Here is an 18,890-nt window from a genome sequence, read left to right on the forward strand (position 1 = left end):
GGCGACCAGCCCAAAAGCAAAAACCTTCCAAAAAAAAAAAAAAAAAAAAAGAAAACACTCCCCAAGGGGAAATGGCTATGGTGCAAACCTTCATTCTCCTCTTGGGATTTTGGACACGCACACACAGACATGCCCAGCATGGGTTTTAAGCTGCTGGGTTCAGGATTTGAACGAGAGTCGACTATGTGGGAGTCCAGTGACATAACCATTATGCCATCTGCTGGTCCCCTCATTAGCATTTAGGGAAATACTGGTCAGTGAGGATGCTGTTCCTGGTCTGGATGCTGCTGTTGAGCCTCAAGACTGGCCCTTGCCTGGAAGAAGCCCAAAGGTATGAAGATTCCCATGAGGATAACTTCTTTAAGCCATACAACCTCCTGGGTTAGGACGTGAACCTTGATGGGGAAGAAGCCCAGGAAATGAAAACAGTGCCTGCCTACAGCCACATTCCCTGCCCCATGGTCTTGTTTTTACAATTCTGGGATTCACATCCATGCCTAGTAGGTGACCAGCCTTCCCATGAGCCAACAGAACACAGTGGTTGGGAGCAAGCGGAGCAGCTCATGGGATCAGCTGCCTAGGTTTAGCAGCTCCAGGACTGCATCGTCAGCCTTCCCAAGCCTCAGTTTCTTCATCATAAATTGGCATGATAACAACAATTCATATTCTACAAGACTGTTTATAAGAGTATTACATAAAATCATTCATTTAAACTCATCTTTCCAAATATCCAGTAACCCTAAAGCCATTTTGCTTTCAGAAGAATTTTGCCAATTTGGGGGAAGATAGAATAGGTAGCTTATTTATCTTTCTCTCTTCCTAAATATCATTATATGAGCCAATAAGAGAGACAGAAAGGCTGTGTGTGGGAGAGGGGGTGAGATAGGTGGTCTCAGTGGAAAGCATGCCCTAGGAAATCTGTAGCATGATAACCGAGAATTGACTGAAAATATATGCAATTAAGAAGCTGAATAATGAACTTAATGAATAATAAATAATGCCATAGCCTTAGTGAAGGAAAGGAAATCCTGACTCATCACTGGCTACAGCAGTTTTCAGTTTGATGAAAATCTTGAGGAAAAAACATTTTGCACAAGGGTTTCAGATTCTTTGCCAGCACAAAGAGCTGAGTTTACGTGATGGGCAGCAGAAATGCAATGGCATCAGGCCTCCCGACGACGGACCACCTGGAGATGTCTGCCCCCACTTCCTGTTGACCCAAGAAACTCTGGAAAATATGCCAGGTCTGTTCCCCTGTCCTGAGCCATGTGTCATTTTAGATCCTAATGACAAGATGAACCTGTCCCCATGCTAAATCTGGGCACTGAGGTGACTGGAGAAGTCTAATGAATAATAGGGCGGCTGAGTGGGAGCCTTCTTTTTTTTTTTTTGGAGAGGTTTTCCCTATAGGGCGCATGCGCTCACCAGACAGACAGACAGAGACAGAGAGACAGAAAGCGAGAAATCACCCGCTGGGGGGGATGGCCACGCTGCAATCCCTTCTCCTCCATTCTCCTCTCGGGATCTTGGGCACGCACGCACATGCGTCCAGCATGAGTTTAAGCCACCAGGTCCGGGACGTGAACCACGGTTGACTACGTGGGAGTCCAGCGACATAGCCATTACGCTAACTGCTGGTCCCAAGTGGGAGCCTTTCTAATACACTCTACACAAGGTAATATATAACGCCGGGAGGAGAGTGAACCGCAGTGCAGTTGCTGGGAGAGCACTAGTTGCCTGATGCGTAACCTGAGGAACACTGTTTCTTCCTTTTGTCCAGTGTGTTTCTGCCTCCCAGATGACTGACTGAAAGACATTTACAGCCTTCCTCAGTCTTCACGCCCCATAGGCACTGCTTAGAAACCTCAGGCAGCCGATGGTTTGACAGACATGCCAGGCACATGTGCTTGAGTGTCCAAGATCCTGAAGAATGGGGAAATGGAGGAAAAGGAACTGTGGCCTGGCTGCAGTCTTCGTGAGCGAGGGAGAGGAACAGAGAGGATCTACCAGTGTTGTGTGGCCATTCCTACTCATCGCTGGTTACAGCAACGTTCAGTTTGATGAAATCTTGAGGGAAATACATTTCTACCCAAGGGTTTCAGATTCATTCCTGAGAGAAGGAAGCCCAGTGCAGGGATGGGGACTTTTTGGTGCCTCCTTGGAGGAGGGTTGCTTTTAAGGTAGTCTGGTCTCAGCTCTTACTCTGGCCTTGTCCTGACTCCCAGTCTCCACCCTCAGCCACCTCTGGCCTCCTGCCACCTTGAGCATAGTCTGTCCCATCAGCTGCGACAGCACCCTCGCCACCTGGGAAACCAGCCATGGGCTCTCCCTCTTTCTGCCTGGTCAGGTTAAGTCTCAGGTTTGGGGACCAGCAGGTGGCATAATGGCTAAGTAGCTGACCGCGGTTCGAGTCCTGGACTCGGTGGCTTAAACTCACGCAGGGCGCGCGTGCGTGTGTGCCCAAGATCCTGAGAGGAGAATGAAGGAGAAGGCATTGAGGCATGGCCACCCCCCCGCCCCCCGGGGGGTGATTTCTCGTTTTCTGTCTCTCTGTCTCTCTGGTGAGCACATGCACCCTGTAGCAAAAACCTCTCCAAAAAAAAAAGTCTCAGATTTAAAGTAGAGGTGAGGCCGGGGGGTTTGTGATCGGAGAAGGAGAGGGTTATGAATCCTAAAAGATTCATCACAGTCTCCCCTAAAACAGGACGTGTGCTGGGGTTTCTTTTGCATTTATCTGTGGAGTTAGCACATCGGTAGGGGCAGGTTGAGATGATACATATTGCTGGCCCTTCTTGTGTTTTTACGTTCTGAGGCTTGGATAAGTACATACATAGACACACATACCTAAGGTAACTCCTCCTTTTTTTGATTTTTGTTTTATTTTGTTTTTGTTTGTTTTTGTGTGTTTGTTTTTGCTATAGGGCACATGCACTCACCAAAGAGAGAAAGAGAGAGGAGAGAATTATTTCCCGCAGAGGATGGCCGCACTGTAGTCCCTTCTTGGCTATCCTCTTGGGATTTTGGACACACATGCACACACACTTGGCATGATTTCAAGCCACTGGGTCTGGGATACGAACCTCATAGACGGCCATGTGGGACCTAGAGCCTTAACCTCCATGTCACCTACTAGCCCAGTAAGTCATCTTTTTTTTCTTTTCTTTTTTTGGAGAGGTTTTTGCTACAGGGTGCGTGTGTTCGCCAGAAAGACAGAGAGAGAGACATAGAGACAGAAAGCGAGAAATCATCCCCCAGGGGGGATGGTCACGCCGCAATCCCTTCTCCTCCATTCTCCTCTCGGGATCTTAGGCACGCAGGCACAAGCGCCCAGTGTGAGTTTAAGCCACCGGGTCCGGGACATGAACTGTGGTCGACTACATGGGAGTTCAGCAACATAGCCATTACACTAACTGCTGGTCCCAGTAAGTCATCTTTTTAAAACTCTGCCATAGAAAATAAAATTGCATTATCTCTAGGCTGGTCCTGAAGCTCTGTGAGTAGGGAGCCAGATCCCCCTGTCCAATTGCACAGTTCAACTCCTGGCCCTGCTGACACAAGCCAGGCACGCATGTGGTGCATGTGTACCCCCAATTCTGACAGGATGGAGAAGTACAGGGAAGGGATTACAGAATGCCCACACCCAACCTAGGGGTGCTTTCTTCCTCTCCTCCTCCTCTGGCAGCATACATGCCCTCCAGTAATGAAAAATGAAATAAATAAGAAACCCTGCATTATCTTTTTTTTTTTTTTTAAGTAAGTGAAGAAACTGAAATTAGATCACTTGCTTGAAGCTATAGAACTGATTAGTGGCAGGGAAGATAAACACAGAGGCCTGGAGAAGAGCAGGTTGCTGGGGTCTAGGGCTCTTATCACAGAAACCCCGCATACATTCCTGTAATGGGTTTTACATCTTTCTAAATTAAGGAGGGAGCATGTTTTGGGATTGTCTTGTACCTAGCTGAGGTGTACATCTGCTAGAATCACTGGTGTGTGTGTGTGTGTGTGTGTGTGTGTGTGTGTGTCTGTATATGTGTGTCTTCTGGCACTGGCATTGCTCATTCTCCCATCCTCATGGACTGGCATAGCAATGAAAGGCAAGGCTCTAGGGGTGGACTGGCTCCTGACTGGCTGTGCAAAGTCAGGGCAGCATCATCAGCATGTGTTTCCCGGGTGAGATGAGATCAGAGGATGCACCAGCTGGGAATATGCCCTCCTCTCCACATCCTGCCTCAGACTGAGGGTGGGTGAGTTTGCATAGTACCACTCCAGCACCACCGTGGGAATGGCTAATAAGCTGCTGCCCACAGCGGCTGTGCCAGTGCTTCCTTTGCCTTTTGACTTGAAAATAATCACTCCTAACATGCAAGATGTATTTGTGGGCCCAAAGGAAGCTGCTCTCCAAATCTGCCAACCATACTCTTTTCATGCAGTACCTGAGACTGTAGCCTCTGCCAGGAGACCTTCTTAGCACTGGGCCTGGACTATCTCACTTCCTGACTTTGGCCCTAGTGTCCTCAGAAACACTAAGCAGTGCTGCTATTCTTTCCATTCACTGTGTTTTGTAAAGAGGCAGTTCTGTAGAAAGTGTGTTACGGATGCTTCTAGTACAAGCGTAGGATGTGGCAGGAGATAACTGTTGGTACCACTGTTTTGCAGATTGAATCCATTTACTACTTTGTGGTGGGAGATGTCCCTGAGAAATCCAAGGAGCTGCTCCTCCAGAGGGCTTTGGAGATCTCACATCCAGTCTCCACAGTGTCCTTCAACGCCAGAGGAGAAGGCATGATAGCTTTCCTAAAGGATCTGAGTGCCAAGACCCACGGCAGGTACGCAGAAAATGTGTTTGCGTTGTTTCATTTTTTTGTGATTTTGCCAGAGGACATGTGTAGATGCCAGAGAGAGAGAGGAAGAGAGAAAGAGCATCTCCCAGCGGGGTGTGGGCATGCCACAATTCGTTTTCCTCCATTTCCCCATCCGGCCAGGACCCTGGGCTTTTGTGCATGTATGCCTGGCATGTTTGTCAAGCCACCAAGCTAAGAGTCAAATCACTGCACTAGGGGGCCAGCCCAGAATAAGTGTGCTGGTGACAGCAAGTGAGTTGGAGTTGTCTCTCTTTTTTTTTTTTTTGGAGAGGTTTTTGCTATAGGGCGCGTGCGCTCGCCAGACAGACAGAGAGACGGAGAGATAGAAAGTGAGAAGTCACCCCCAGGGGGGGATGGTCATGCCACAATCCCTTCTCCTCCATTCTCCTCTCGAGATCTTGGGCATGCACGCACACGCACCCAGTGTGAGTTTTAAGCCACCGGGTCTGGGACTCGAACCGCGGTCGACTACATGGGAGTCCAGTGACATAGCCATTATGCTAACTGCTGGTCCTGAGTTGTCTCTTTATACAAGCTCCACAGAAGGTCTTGGATTCTTTGTGGCCTTCTTAAATGCTCTGTGGCCATGTTCTTCCCTTCCTTCTATTGTAGTCTGTAGTCTCATGCACCTGTTCTTCTCTGTCTTGTATCAGTAATGCCTTTTACTTCCTATAATTCTAATGCTTTGACATCTTAGGGCCTTGCTGATCTTGGAGGGACTGGCCCTCTGTGGCCTAGCCAGTTCCTAATGGTAGTGAGTGACTCCCCTGAGGGTGTACCTTTTATACATAAACCAACCAGTCCACAGTCCACACTGTCAGTCCAAGCTCTCACACTCAGGTCTGTAACTTCCTCCTCTAATCAGCTCAGGGCCAGGGACCAGGTAATACAGGGCAGCCCTCAACCCCAAGCCCATTGAAATGATTCAAATGAGTCAATCCCAAACCCGCTTACTTGGCCCACCCGTTCCTTCCCGAAGAACCCATAATAGGGCTCTTGCCCACATTTTCCCTCACTTTCTCCGGCCCCTAGCCAACACTCCTTCCTCCTTCCATGGCCCTGCATGGTGTAGTACACCCACTTCATTGGGGACCACTTGGGCTGCCATAGCAAAAGATCACGGGCCAGATGACTTAAACACAGAACTTTTTCTTACAGTTCCAGAGGCTGTCAAGTCCAAGACCAGTTTCGTTTCTGATGATGGCATTCTTTCTGGCTTGTAGTCAGCCTGTTTCTCACTGTGTCTTCACATGATGGAGAGAGAAGGATCGCAGAGGCCAGCTTTCACCTTGCAAGCTGCTGCCTCATCATAGAGAAGAACCTGGGAACACACTTTTTGTTTTTTAGAGGTTTTTGCCCTAGGGTGCTTGTGGTCACTGGAGAGAGAGAGACAGAGACAGTGAGAGAGAAAATGAGAAATCACCCCCCAGGGGAAATGCACACATACATGCCTGAAATGATCCTCAATCCACTGGGTCTGGGATTTGAACCATGGTCAGTCATGTGGGAGTCCAGTGATGTAACTGCCTCACCATCTGCTAGTCCCAAGGGAATACTCATTTTAAACTACTGTTTGCTTAAGAACTCCCCAGGGAAACTGATTAAAATGCAGATTCAATGGCCAGAGTCCAAGAGACTCTGTTATGTTTTTCAGGGCACTGAGGGGGCCAAGAATCATCTTTTTTAAATAGACTTTTGCTATAGGGTGCATGCACCTGTTGGAGAGACAGAGAGAGAGAAAGTGAGAAATCATCCCTCCAGGAGGGATGGCCACACCATAATCCCTTCTCCTCCAGTCTCCTCTTGTGATTTTGGGCACGTACATACATGCACTGATGTGAGTTTCAAGCTGCCAGATCCAGACCCAGGACTTGAACTGTGGTCAAACATGTAGGAGTAGAGTGTCCCAACCACCTGCTGGTCTCAAGATCATTCTTCTTCTTCTCCTTGTCTTTGTCCTTCTTTTCCTCCTTTTTTTAAATTTTTTAATTTTTAAAATTTTTTTACAGGACCCCTGGTGTGTTTTGCGACCACTGCTCTGACTCGCTTTGAAATCTTTTAACGTCAGGTGCTTGGCTTTGATTCTAAGTTACTGAGGACCCAAAATATAGGGAGAGGCTCCCTGACCCTCCTTTGATAGTGAAGAGAACAGAATAACTGGCAGGCAGGGGCCACACTGCCTGTCTCTGCCCAGCTCATCTGAAGCTCTTTCTCTGGGCATGCTAGAGCTCAGGGAGTGGTGTACCTCAGGAGCACTGATGAGGTGTAGACGTGCTCTCCTACCCAGGCCCTGGGCCTTCACGAGTAAGCCCAGCCCACAACCAGTGGTTCCTACTTGCTTTGCGCTCCCCACCCAGAGAGCCTGTGGCTCCTAGTTGGTGTCTTATCTGCCTCTGGCTACTGGGCCTCAGTTAAAGGACAGTTATCAAACTGGAAATGACATGTCCTCAGCATCTCGACTTAAGGGAGGCTGCTCAGCCTAGGGACCCTCCATCTGGACTCTGGCTCCCAGTACCCAAGGCCGTGGGCAGAACCATTAGTCCTCAGGTGCAGTGCCGTAGGCTCAGGACTCTCCAGAGAGCCTTCTAATGGTGATTTGTTTCTGCACAGGTGAGGCTGTATCAGCCAGAGGAAACTTCCGTCTTGCTCTCTTTTCTAGTCTGGAGAACAGATCAGGGAGTGTAAAGGCCTGGGGACCAAAGGCTGGAGCACTCAGGGTGTGGAGCCTGCCAGGACAAAGCTCACCTCCTTGCCTTGAAAAGCAGTTATGTAAGGAAGGAAGTTGGCCATTTCTGCTCTGGATGAAGCTCCTCCAGGAAGCAGGTCCAACCAGGCTGAGTCCAATTAAGAAGGACCTCTGAAATGAGGACAACATGTTTATTGCTATCGAGTCTTTATTCCAGCATCACCTGAAATCTTTTGGAAGTAGGTTTAAGACTTTCCATGGCCTGGGTGAGGCCGTTTGATCTCTCCCACCGTTTGTCCAATCAAGTGTCCGTTCCGAGCTGTACTGTAGGATTCTGAGTTGGATAGGTGCAACCAGTAGAGGTAGAACTCTTGAACATTACTCAAGACCTCCTCTGCCAATCTGAAAGGAATGCCCTGACATTACTGATTTTTTGAATCCCAGTTAAGTGTTATAGCAACTTAGCCCTTCACCCCGTGCACCTCACCAGCACTTGTGCAGCCTTAATGTGCACATGTACCCCTGGGATCTTGTCGAAGTATGCCTTCTGACTCAGCAGATCGGGTGGGAGGTGGGGAGGCTTGAGAATGTGTATTTCTGACCAGCTCCGGTGCTGCTGCTGCTCCTTGGACCACACTCTGAGTAGGTCGGCCCTAAAATCTTGCCCACACAGGGATTTTTTTTTCTTGAGTGCTTAAGCGTGGATCCCGGGGCAGTGTCTGTTTGCTGAGTTAAAGCACACTGAAGCCCATCAGCAGCTGGTGAATACCAGTGATGCTGGTGTCCCAGTCTTTCAACACTGAGCCCACAGAGCCAACTGGCGCTATTGGGGTCCCTCAGAAGACTCCTGGATTGTCAAAACTATGTTGACATGACGGAACCTGGCATCAAAAGAATATAAACATAGTGTATCATTTTCTTAGTGTACCATTTTCTTAGTGTATCAAGAAATGCCATTTGGTTGAGGTATTTATCATCTGATGAAAAGATAAATCATTGGCTAAAATCCCAAACCACTCACAATTCTTTGTATTCTCTTACCTCCCAGTTTTTTGCTGATGGCAATTGACAAGGGACAAGGAAAATCAGGGAACACCACTAAGATTCAGATGTTCGGCAATGCAGAAGAGCGAACTCACAGCCCTAGGAGAATGAACAGGTCTCTGCAAATCCCTCCGTCCCAGCTGATGCTGAACATCTCTGTTTCAGATTCCACGCATTTGCTGAGAGAACAGAGTGTGTCTCATTTCCTGCATTCCCCCCAAATGATGGTGACAGCGTGATGACTTGGAATTCAAGGAAACTGAAAGGAAAAGTCCCTCCAGGTACCTGGAATCTGAAAGAAGCAGACAAGTTTATATCCTTAATAACTTCAGACGGTCTATGCAGTGTGTGACACTGACCTGCCCCTTGTGGGAGCCAGCACTGCACAGGAACCTCTATGGGGGCTGAATGAACCTCCCCTTTCATTCAAGGAATGTGATCAGGGGTTTGACAGGTTAGAGAATGCAGTCAGTGAGAAATAAGGTTGTGATTCGAGAAACAGCAGCAGCAGTTTACTCAGAAAGTCAAGAGATAGGAGTTTCTGTTGGTTGATGATGGCTGAGTGACAAAGATACTGAAGAAACCTCACTGAGAAGGGGAGGGAAGGAAACTCCTGTTGAATGGAGTGGTAGATGATGGCTCACAGTAGGTGGTTAGAAGTATAAGAAAGCCCACCTTGACCTCCACCACCCTGCTCGTTTTTAGTTATCAGATTTCCAGCTTCATCAGAAGGCAGGGACTTCTCCCTGGGGTTAGAGAAGAGGCTCCAGCATCGGCTGTTTGAGAGATGCCCGGATTTACTTAAAGGTGTTGCCAAGGATCCCAGGAGAAGAGTGCTGGGAGTATAGGCAGGAGGCAATTGCATTATAGGGCTGGAGTGTCAGGAGGAGATAAAGGCAGGGGATTGGGATGTGAAGCCTCTTCCTGATATGCACTTTGTAGGTTCAAACTCTTAGTGTCCCAGAGTGGGACAGGGGAGAGCTTCCAGCAGAGCTCAAGTAACTGACGCCTTAGCTCTGATCATGAAGTGGACATATCCAGAGCATTTGAGAAAATGCCAATTGGTAAGATAGATGCTAATCTGAGAAAAAATGAATTCAGATGTGCGCCGTACCTACCGAAAGTCATTTATAAGACTGGGCAACCATTCAATCAAGGTAAAGAATGTGAGATGTCACCAGTCCCCCAAGGTATGCCAATTACTGTAAATGGGGTTTAATTTTGCTGTCTGCATCCCTTGGCAATTTAATTATAAAGGGAAACACAAACTGCATGGCTTACTTTTGCAGCAGCAACTACCTTCTCAGTCCTGTAAAGCATACAAATTAAATTACAGATAAAAACGTTTTTCTTACAATGAAGTGCTCAGCATGCCTTGCCATTTTAAATCCATTTCAGTGATCACGTGTTCTGACTTTGGGGGACGTCCCAAATCCTAAATATGTGATCTTGTCTTCTCCATCCATCATGATGTCCCAGAAATGCCAACATTTCAAAGCCTACACCTCCTACTTTGACAGACTATTTTGGTTTAGAAAATGTGTGGGTATAAGCCTCACCTGGGCCCCACTTATTTAACCTTTTCCTGATTAGTTTTCTGGCTTCATTATGGTATCAGCTGTTTCAAACCTTTGTTAGTGTCAGTTTCCTCGGGGGTACCTATTTGGGAGATCATTTTGCCTCCTATTGGATAGAAAATAGACACTATAAAAGTAAGGGACTGGAGAAGCATTGCTCAGAAAAGCCACCTGGTAGCCTGAAAGAAATTTCCTACTATTTGACATTTCCAACTCCAGATACTTGACTTTAAGAGTGCAGTTTACCATTACCCTATGCTCTAAACCAATGCAGAAGAACTCTGCAGTCAAGATAAAGGATGTTTTATTAAAAATGTAATGAAATATACATAACATAAAATGTACCGTCTTTGCTATATTTAAGTGTACACTTCCGTAGTGTTGAGCATTGTCGTACAACCATCACCATTGTGCATTGCTAGAACTCTTTCATCTTCCCAAACTGAAACTCTCTGCTCATTAAACAATAACTTCCCATGTTTTCATCTTTTTGTTTTTCTATAAAGGTTTTACATTCATCAAACATACTTTCAAAGTTGCTTTCATTTGTTTTAACTTAGAACTCTCAGTTGCAGAAAAGATAGGAAAAGAAGTTGATTTTGAAAATACTTTTTGGGACCAGCAGATGGCATAATGGTCATGTTGTTAGTCTCCCATGTAGTTGACTGTGGTTCAAGTCCTGGAACCGGTGGCTTAAACTCACGCTGGGTGCGTGTGTGTGCATGCTCAAGATCCTGAGAGGAGGATGGAGGAGAAGGAATTACAGCATGGCCAATCCCCCCGGGGGTGATTTGTCACTTTCTGTCTCTCCAGCTAATGCATGCACCTTAAAGCAAGAATCTCTCTTTAAAAAAAAGAAAAAAGAAAAGAAAAAAAAATTTAAAGGTTTTTGCCATAGGGTGCAAGTATTCGCCAGAGAGAGAGAGAGAGACAATGAAAGTGAAAGTGAGAAATAATACTTCTCTCCCCCCACCCCCCAAGAGATGGCCATGTCACAATCCCTTCTTTTCCATTCTTCTTCTGAGATTTTGGACACACACATTCGCACACACACACACACACGGTCTGATGTGATTTTCAAGCCACCAGATCTGAGACTCAAACCGTGGTCAGCTGTGTGGGAGTCCAGCACCTTAACTACCATACCACCTGCTGGTCCCATTGAAAATATTTTTTACTTGATGAATTTGCTTTCATTAAAATCTGGAAGATAAAATTATAGTAAATTCTGTTTTGGTATAAATAAAATATTCAAACTTGAAGTTTCAAATTTTAATAGTCCTTTTCAGTTCTTCAAAACATGTTTCAACTATTTTAATGGTCTAGGGAAAAAAGAATAGATATTAAGAATACATGAAATTGAGGGGACCAGCAGATGACATAATGGTTACATTGCTGGACTCCCACATTTTCAACTGCCATTCAAGTCCCAGACCTGGTGGCTTAAACTCATGCTGGGTGTGTATGCGTGCATGCCCCAAATCTGGAGGAGAATAGAGGAGAAGGGATTGTGGTGAGGTCATCTTCCGGGGCCAGGGGTGATTTCTCGCTGTCTGTCTTTCTGTCTCTGGTGAGTGTATGTGCCCTTTAGCAAAAATCTCTTAAAATAAAACAAGAATACATGCAATCAGGCCATCTGCAGTGGTGCAGTGGTATCACGCTGCGTTGTAATGCTGGATCCACATGGAAGATCAGGGTTTGGTTCCTGGTCAACCTGTACCCATTCCTATATATGCAGTGATCCTGGCTGACTGAGGAGCCTGGGGAGAGGGGACTGCAGTCTGAGATCTCATTGGAGATGTTGGTCTCTCTCATGGAAAAAAAAAAAAAACTTCAAAAAATACATGAAGTGGGCCAGCACGTGATATGGAGGCTAAGGCACTGGATCCCACATGACCAGCTTCATGGTTCGAGTCCTGGACCTGATGTCTTGAGAATCACACTGGGTGTAAATGTGTGCATGTCCATAATCCTGAGAGGTGGAGGAGAAGGGGTTGTGGCATGACCATCCCCACGGGGGTGATTTCTCACTTTCGTTCTCTCTCTAGCAAATGCACATGCCCTGTAGCAAAAACTAAAAAACAAAACCAAAAAATGCGAAATGGTATATGTAAGGAAATGTCTTTGCCCTTTCCTCGGGCTCTGCTATGGTTCTGCAGGCATTGCTCTTGTGGTCCTTCCCCACCTGTCCTCACCCCACCCCTTTTCCATACACCTCCCTTTCTGGTCCTAACTGCACGGCTCCCAGCTCCTGAGGGACATACTCTCATTTGAACTGTGGAGATGCCACTTCCCCTCCCTCGCTTGGGTGTCTCCATCGTCCCTTCTGTATACACATCATCTTTCTGGGAAGCTTTTCCTGACCTCTCTCTCCTCTCTGTTTTTTACAGACTGCTGTTGAGGCATCAGCTGTAGCAAATGAGCCAGAGACAGAACAGTATCTTTAATGGTAGTTTGGGCTGGCTCCAGAAACCAGAGCAAGCAGGAATCTCTGTTCACAAACTCTGTGACTGCTAGAGGCTGGGAAGGATGTTGGGGGGCGGGGAGGAGGATGTTGCTTATCATATAAAATTGCAGATAGATAGGAGGAGCAATTTCTGGTGTCATCAAATATATTGGGGAAAATACAGATGGCAACAATTAGCTGTGTATCTCAGAATGGCTAGAAGGGAAGATTTTGAATATTCCCAACACAAGTATAACAAATGGTTGAAATGATGGGAATGCTAATTATGCCATTTTGATCATTTTACATTATTTTCTTATACTGAAAAATCACATTGTTTCCTCCAAATACAGACATTAATATATGTTAATTAAAAAGAACCAAACTCTGAGGCTTCCTGATTGTATGGAGGTTAAGGTGGCTGGATTCCACATGGGCGACAGCACAGTTCAAGTCCTGGACCCAGTAGCCTGAAAGACAAAGTGGCACAGGAGCCAACAAGTGGTGTAGGGTTAAGGTGTGGTACTCACTTATGCCAGCAGATGGTATGGTGGTTAAGGTGCTGGACTCCCACATGGCGTACCATGTTTCAAGTCCCTGACCCAGCACTTGAAAATCACGCCAGGTGCTTGTGTGCATGTGCATCAAACCCTGAGAAAATGGAGCAGGGTTGGCAACGTGGCCTTCCACTCTGGACCGTGATTTCTCACTTTCCTTCTCTGTTTCTCAGCCTCTCTCTCTCTCTCTGGCAAGCACACACACCCTATCACAAAAACCTTAAAAAATAAAAAAGACACACAGGCACATGCATATGTGCCCAAAATCCCTAGAGGAGAATGGAGGAGAAAGGATTGCACGTGGCCATCCTCCCTGGAGGGTGCTTTCTTACTTTCCCTCTCTCTCTGCTCTCTCTATAAATATCTCTCTGATGAGTTTACATGCCCTATAGCAAAAAAAATAAAAAAAGAACTAAACTTATACACTAGGCAGATCCATTAAAGATGCCATGATAGCATTTTTTCATGACTTCACCCCCGTTTTCTTACTCACTGGAGGAAAAGAGCAGATTACCTCTGTTTCTCTCTCATGTGTATTTCCCCTGAGCCCAGGAAGCACAGAGGAATGACAAAGCAAAGTGTGTAGTGGGGTGGAGGGCATATCTCATAATATCTCACAACAATATAACAGCCATCTACATCTTCTGATGCAAATCTTTATTTCTAGAAAGGAATAGCTTTTCACCTACAAGAGTGGGGGACTAGGTTGCTGGCCTCTGTGGGGATCTCAAGGTCTTAGCAGCTGCTGACTGGCTGGGTCATAATCCTAGGGTCCTAGGAGTTGAGAGTATGAACTCGGGTGCTGGGTGGTTCCTGCCTTAGGAATTCTGCTTCCTTTCAGCTTAGGCTCATCTCATTTAGGAATGCTCCATCAGCCTCATGGGGTCCCATCATGGGAGAAGGGCAGATCTTTGCCTTAGATTTAGGAAGTGTAGGAGATTTCATCTGGCTGATGGTTCCCACCGGAAGCTGCAACACTGCATGTCCTCCTCACGGCCATCCTTCCCCTTGACTTCCGGCCCAGAGTTGTCTGGGTTCCTGCCTACGCTCCCGGGCAGAGAGCAAAGTGGCTGCCCAGTGGAGTAGCCGGCACACTGTAGTCCTGTGCTTCTGCCCATGTGGCTGTCCTTGCTTCTTTCTCTTTTCTCTATAGGCCTGGCTGTCTGCTGGAGAGGGCAGGGACACCAATAGAGCCTAGACGACTGCAGGACCAGAGTGATCTACTTTCCAGTGCTCTTCTGAGCCACCCAGCACCTGTAGCTTGGCTTTCCTTCCCTGTTAATGAGTGTAGAGTCATGTTGCCTCTGTGAAATATTTATTTTAACCATAACCACAATTTTTAAAAATTATTTAATTCCACTAATTATTATTATTTTTAAAAATTTTACCAGAGAGAGAGAGGTTAAGTGAGAAAGCAAGGGCCCAAAATCCAAGACTCAAACCACAGTTGGTCATGTGGGAGTCCAGCGCCCTAACCATTACACCACCTGCTGGCCCAACCATAACCAAAATAAATAGGTAGTGTGTTGAGTTTTCTGACCTCTAGACATTTTCCTTGGAAGACATTCCTCTTTAAAACTGGGTAACACTTGCCTTATTCTTTCCCTGGCATGTCTGTTCTCCCATCTCCTGGCCTGGCCTTCCATCTCCTCACTGATGCCAGATTAAGAGGTGAGCCTGAGCCTGGGCCTGGGCCTACAGGTGGCCTGGTGATTAAGGTACTAGATCCCACATGGCCAACTCCACAGTGTTCTGGACCTGGTGGCTTGAAAAACATACTGGCCATGTATGTGTGTGTGCCCAAAATCCCAAGAGGAAAATGGAGAAGAAGGGATTACAGCATGGCCATCTCCCATGGTGGTCGATTTCTCACTTTCCCTCTCTCTAGCAAGCACACTCACCCTACGACAAGAAAATTTGAAAGAAAAAACAAAAAAGAGGTGGGCCTGATGAGCAGGTAGTGGGGGTCTCCTTGCTTTGATACCAGGCTCTGGAGTAACTGTGGACAGTCCTCCCACCTAGATTCCTGAAGCCTTTCGATTTGGCAGCCTTGACTAGGAAGACAGGCTCCATCTATGCTGGTTGGCTGGGCTTCAGCTGGTGCTGCTGAAATAGAGGCCTGAAAAATCATCACCCATGCCCGCTCTTCGTGGGCATTCTCAGAGAGTCAGGGAAGCTCATCTTTTATGCAAACTCCAAGTGACTTTTTGCTGATCACTATGTGCCTGAATTAAAAGTATGCGTCGATATTGTTTGAAATGCAATCTCTTCCCAGGCCACTCATGTTCCTCAAGTCAACAGTGACTTCTGAGAGGCCACACCCTCCTCTGCCCACCTGTTTCCCGTGAATACAGCCACCTACTCCGGAGAAGTGACTCCAGTTATGGAGGAGACTCTGCCCGAGGTCCAAGGCCTCCTAAGTGACAGATCATAATCTCTAGTCACCAAAAAAGGACCTATCATTTTCTTTTAGAGAGAGAGAGATTTTTACTATAGGATACGTGTAGTCTCACCAGAGACACAGAGATAGAGAGATAGGCAGTGATTATCCCCAGTATCAATGGCCACTCTGCAATCCCTTCTCTTTCATTCTTCTCCCAGGATTTTGGGCACCATGCACACACTCCTGTCATGAGTTTCAAGCTGTGGGATCCAGGACTCAAATCACGGTTGGCCATGTGGGAGTCCAGTGCCTTAACCATGACGCCACCTGCTGGCCCCAAGACCTATCACTTTCTTTGATTTCTAGAATTCAGTTTAATTTTTTTTTGGAGAGTCTTTTTTTGCTATAGGATGCGTGGGCTCACCAGAAAGACAGAGAGAGACAGAGAATAGAAAGCAAGAAATCTCCCCCCGGGGGGATGGCCATGCCGCAATCCCTTCTCCTCCATTCTCCTCTCAGGATCTTGGGCATGCATGCGCACACGCCTGGCCTGAGTTTAAGCCACCAGGTCCGGAACTTGAACCACGGTCAGCTACATGGGAGTTCAGCGACATAGCCATTACACTCACTGCTAGTCCCTAGAATTCAGTTTAATTTTTGATTCCAGTCCCCTTCCATATAACCAGATGAGTAGAAAATTAACCTCAGTCATTGTCGGGCTCTCTCTCCTGAGTTTTAACTACTTTTACGAGATCCTAGACAGTGCTTAGGCATCAGGAGGGAAGCTCCAGTAATTAGACATTAGTTCCAGCAGATCACCCCATAAATACCCATTGTTCTGGCTTATGGCCACATCAGGCGGATAGCTCTGTGGCTCCCATACTGGGCCTTGGGTATGGGAGTGCTTTGCAGACTCTGCCCTCCTCCCTGCATTCACCCTGCAGCCTTCCTCTCAAGTGCTGCAGAGAAGGGAGCTAGTTCCCATCTTCTCCAGGGACCTTTCTCCTCTTCTCTCCCAAGCCAAGGACAATCTCCTTTTAATGTGGGAAAGCCTCTCACCCTTCTGCTTCCAAAGCTACCTGTTTTGCAAACCCTAACACCTGTCTTAGGGAGTTAGGCTTTAAAAACCCAGAATAGGGGAGGCAGGTAGCATGGCAGTTGGGATGCTGGCCTCCCACATGGCTGACTGTGGTTTGAGTCCCAGACCTGGTAGCTTGCTTTCTCACGTTCCCTTTCTCTCTCTCTAGTCAAATTAATAATAATAATAAATAATTATTTTTTTAAAAGTCAGAATGTCTTGCAGGCTACTTTATCTGTCTACCCTTCCATAGGCCTCCTTCTGGGCAAGTTGGCAATGAGCTTGGTGTGGTGAGAGGTAGGAGAAGGGAAAATACAGGGAAAATGTAAATTGTAAAATATGATTTAACCACATGTATAAGCATGACCTTCTGTAAGTGCCAGGAGTGTGATGTTCAGCCTAGCACAGATGGCCTTTCTGCGGAGGTAGAGACCACTGAGATAAGCAATTAGTTTGTTTTTGGCATCCTAAAATAACACTTCGGGAGTCAATACTGGAGAATGGAAAATGAAGAGTTTGCATGCTATGAAGTTGGTGAAGCGTCTGATTTTAGAGTACAGTTTAGAAGCCGTCAGCCGTATGTGGCTACTTGAAATGAAGCAAGTCCAAGGTGAGCTGTGTACCTGAGTGTAAAATATCATGGGATTTCAAAGACTTCGTGTGAAAAAATGTAAACCATCACATTAATTATTTTTAATATAGATTATGTGTCGAATGATATGTATGGATTAGGTCACCAGGAAAGTCATGATGTATTTTTCTGTGTTTTTCTGTACAAAAATGTGTCGTGACTTTCCCAATGACCCAATATATTGGATTAGACCAAGTATGTTAATAAAATTAAGCTGACTTATTTCTTTTTACTTTCTAAAAGGTGGCTACTAAAAAGTTTTAAATTGTATATGCGGTTCTTATCAGGAGTCTGTTGGACAGCACTGTTCTAGAGGCAGACTGGCTCTGTAATCATGGGTAAATCATTTAAGCTTTCTGCTTCTGTTTCCTCATCTATAAAATGGCCATAGTAGGTTCTTACTATCATATTTTATTAGCTGTGTTTGTGATGAAGAGGTCAAGAGAAATAAAGCACTGTCCTGTGTTCAGGGAACTCAAATGTAGTAAACATAAGGGTCTGGGCTCTGGATCACACCTGGGTTTGGATTTGTTACTTATTAGCTGTGTGATTTTGATCAGTGTGCCTAATTAATCTGACCTTCTGTTTTCTTATTTATGAATTTGGTGACGATGTTTACCTTATGGTTTGTTAGAAATACATGCATATAGATAGGTAGATCTGCATGCATGCATATATACAAGGGGACTTTAAAAGTTTATGGAGGAGAAGATTCCTCATAGCTACTGCGAACTAGGTATTTCAGGGCACACGAGAAATGAAGATTTTCTACTGATAATTTCAGCCTCCAGCAGACAGGCTAGCGTGGTAGGGAGCCCCCCCCACCCAACTGGCCTTCTATCTCTATTTCTGTGTCTCTGTCTCTCCCTGCTTCTGTCTTCCCATTTTTTTTGTATTTTTTTCCTTTTTACATTTTTTTTAAAGGTAAAGTTTTTCTCTTGCTCTCAGCTCCACCTTTTATCTTGTTAGTTATCGCTCTGGTCCTCCCACCCAGGCAGGAGAGGCCAGGCCTTCAGAAGAAGATTCCTCATGGCTACTGTGAACTAGGTATTTCAGGGCACACGAGAAATGAAGATTTTCTACTGATAATTTCAGCCTCCAGCAGACAGGCTAGCGTGGTAGGGAGCCCCCCCCACCCCACTGGCCTTCTATCTCTATTTATGTGTCTCTGTCTGTCCCTGCTTCTGTCTTCCCATTTTTTGGGGTAATTTTTCCTTTTTACATTTTTTAAAGATATAGTTTTTCTCTTGCTCTCAGCTCCACCTTTTATCTTGTTAGTTATCGCTCTGGTCCTCCCACCCAGGCAGGAGAGGCCAGGCCTTCAGAAGAAGATTCCTCATGGCTACTACGAATTAGGTATTTTGCGCGGCGTGCTAGCGCACTGTGCGGTTCTCTATTTTGTGATTTTTTTTTTTAAAGAAAAACAGTAATTACAATTGTTTTTTGTCTTTTTTTGTCTTTTTGTTGTCTCTTTCTCTCTTTTTCATTTTCCTTTTTCTTGTCTCTCCACTCTCCAATATCCATTTTATGTGTTTTTAGATGGATCTAAGGGCACTGTAGCTAAACATCCAAATACTATTAGGGTTAAAATATTCCTCAATATCTTTTGAATCTACTACACCAGCG

At 46.1% G+C, this 18,890-nt stretch overlaps 1 protein-coding gene across 3 annotated transcripts in view; it reads left to right on the top strand.

Moving 5' to 3' along the window:
- Nucleotides 1-18,890, top strand: part of VWA3B (von Willebrand factor A domain containing 3B) — a 288,347-nt gene that overhangs the window by 51,245 nt on the left and 218,212 nt on the right. For all 3 annotated transcript variants that reach the window (XM_027767524.1, XM_027767525.1, XM_027767526.1), the window contains 2 exons: nt 4,657-4,826; nt 8,758-8,873. In XM_027767524.1, the coding sequence (XP_027623325.1) occupies nt 4,657-4,826; nt 8,758-8,873 (286 nt within the window). The remainder of the gene's footprint in view (nt 1-4,656; nt 4,827-8,757; nt 8,874-18,890) is intronic.

This window comes from Tupaia chinensis, unplaced genomic scaffold, assembly GCF_000334495.1.
Source record: "Tupaia chinensis unplaced genomic scaffold, TupChi_1.0 Scaffold144276_1, whole genome shotgun sequence".
NCBI lineage: Eukaryota > Metazoa > Chordata > Mammalia > Scandentia > Tupaiidae > Tupaia > Tupaia belangeri.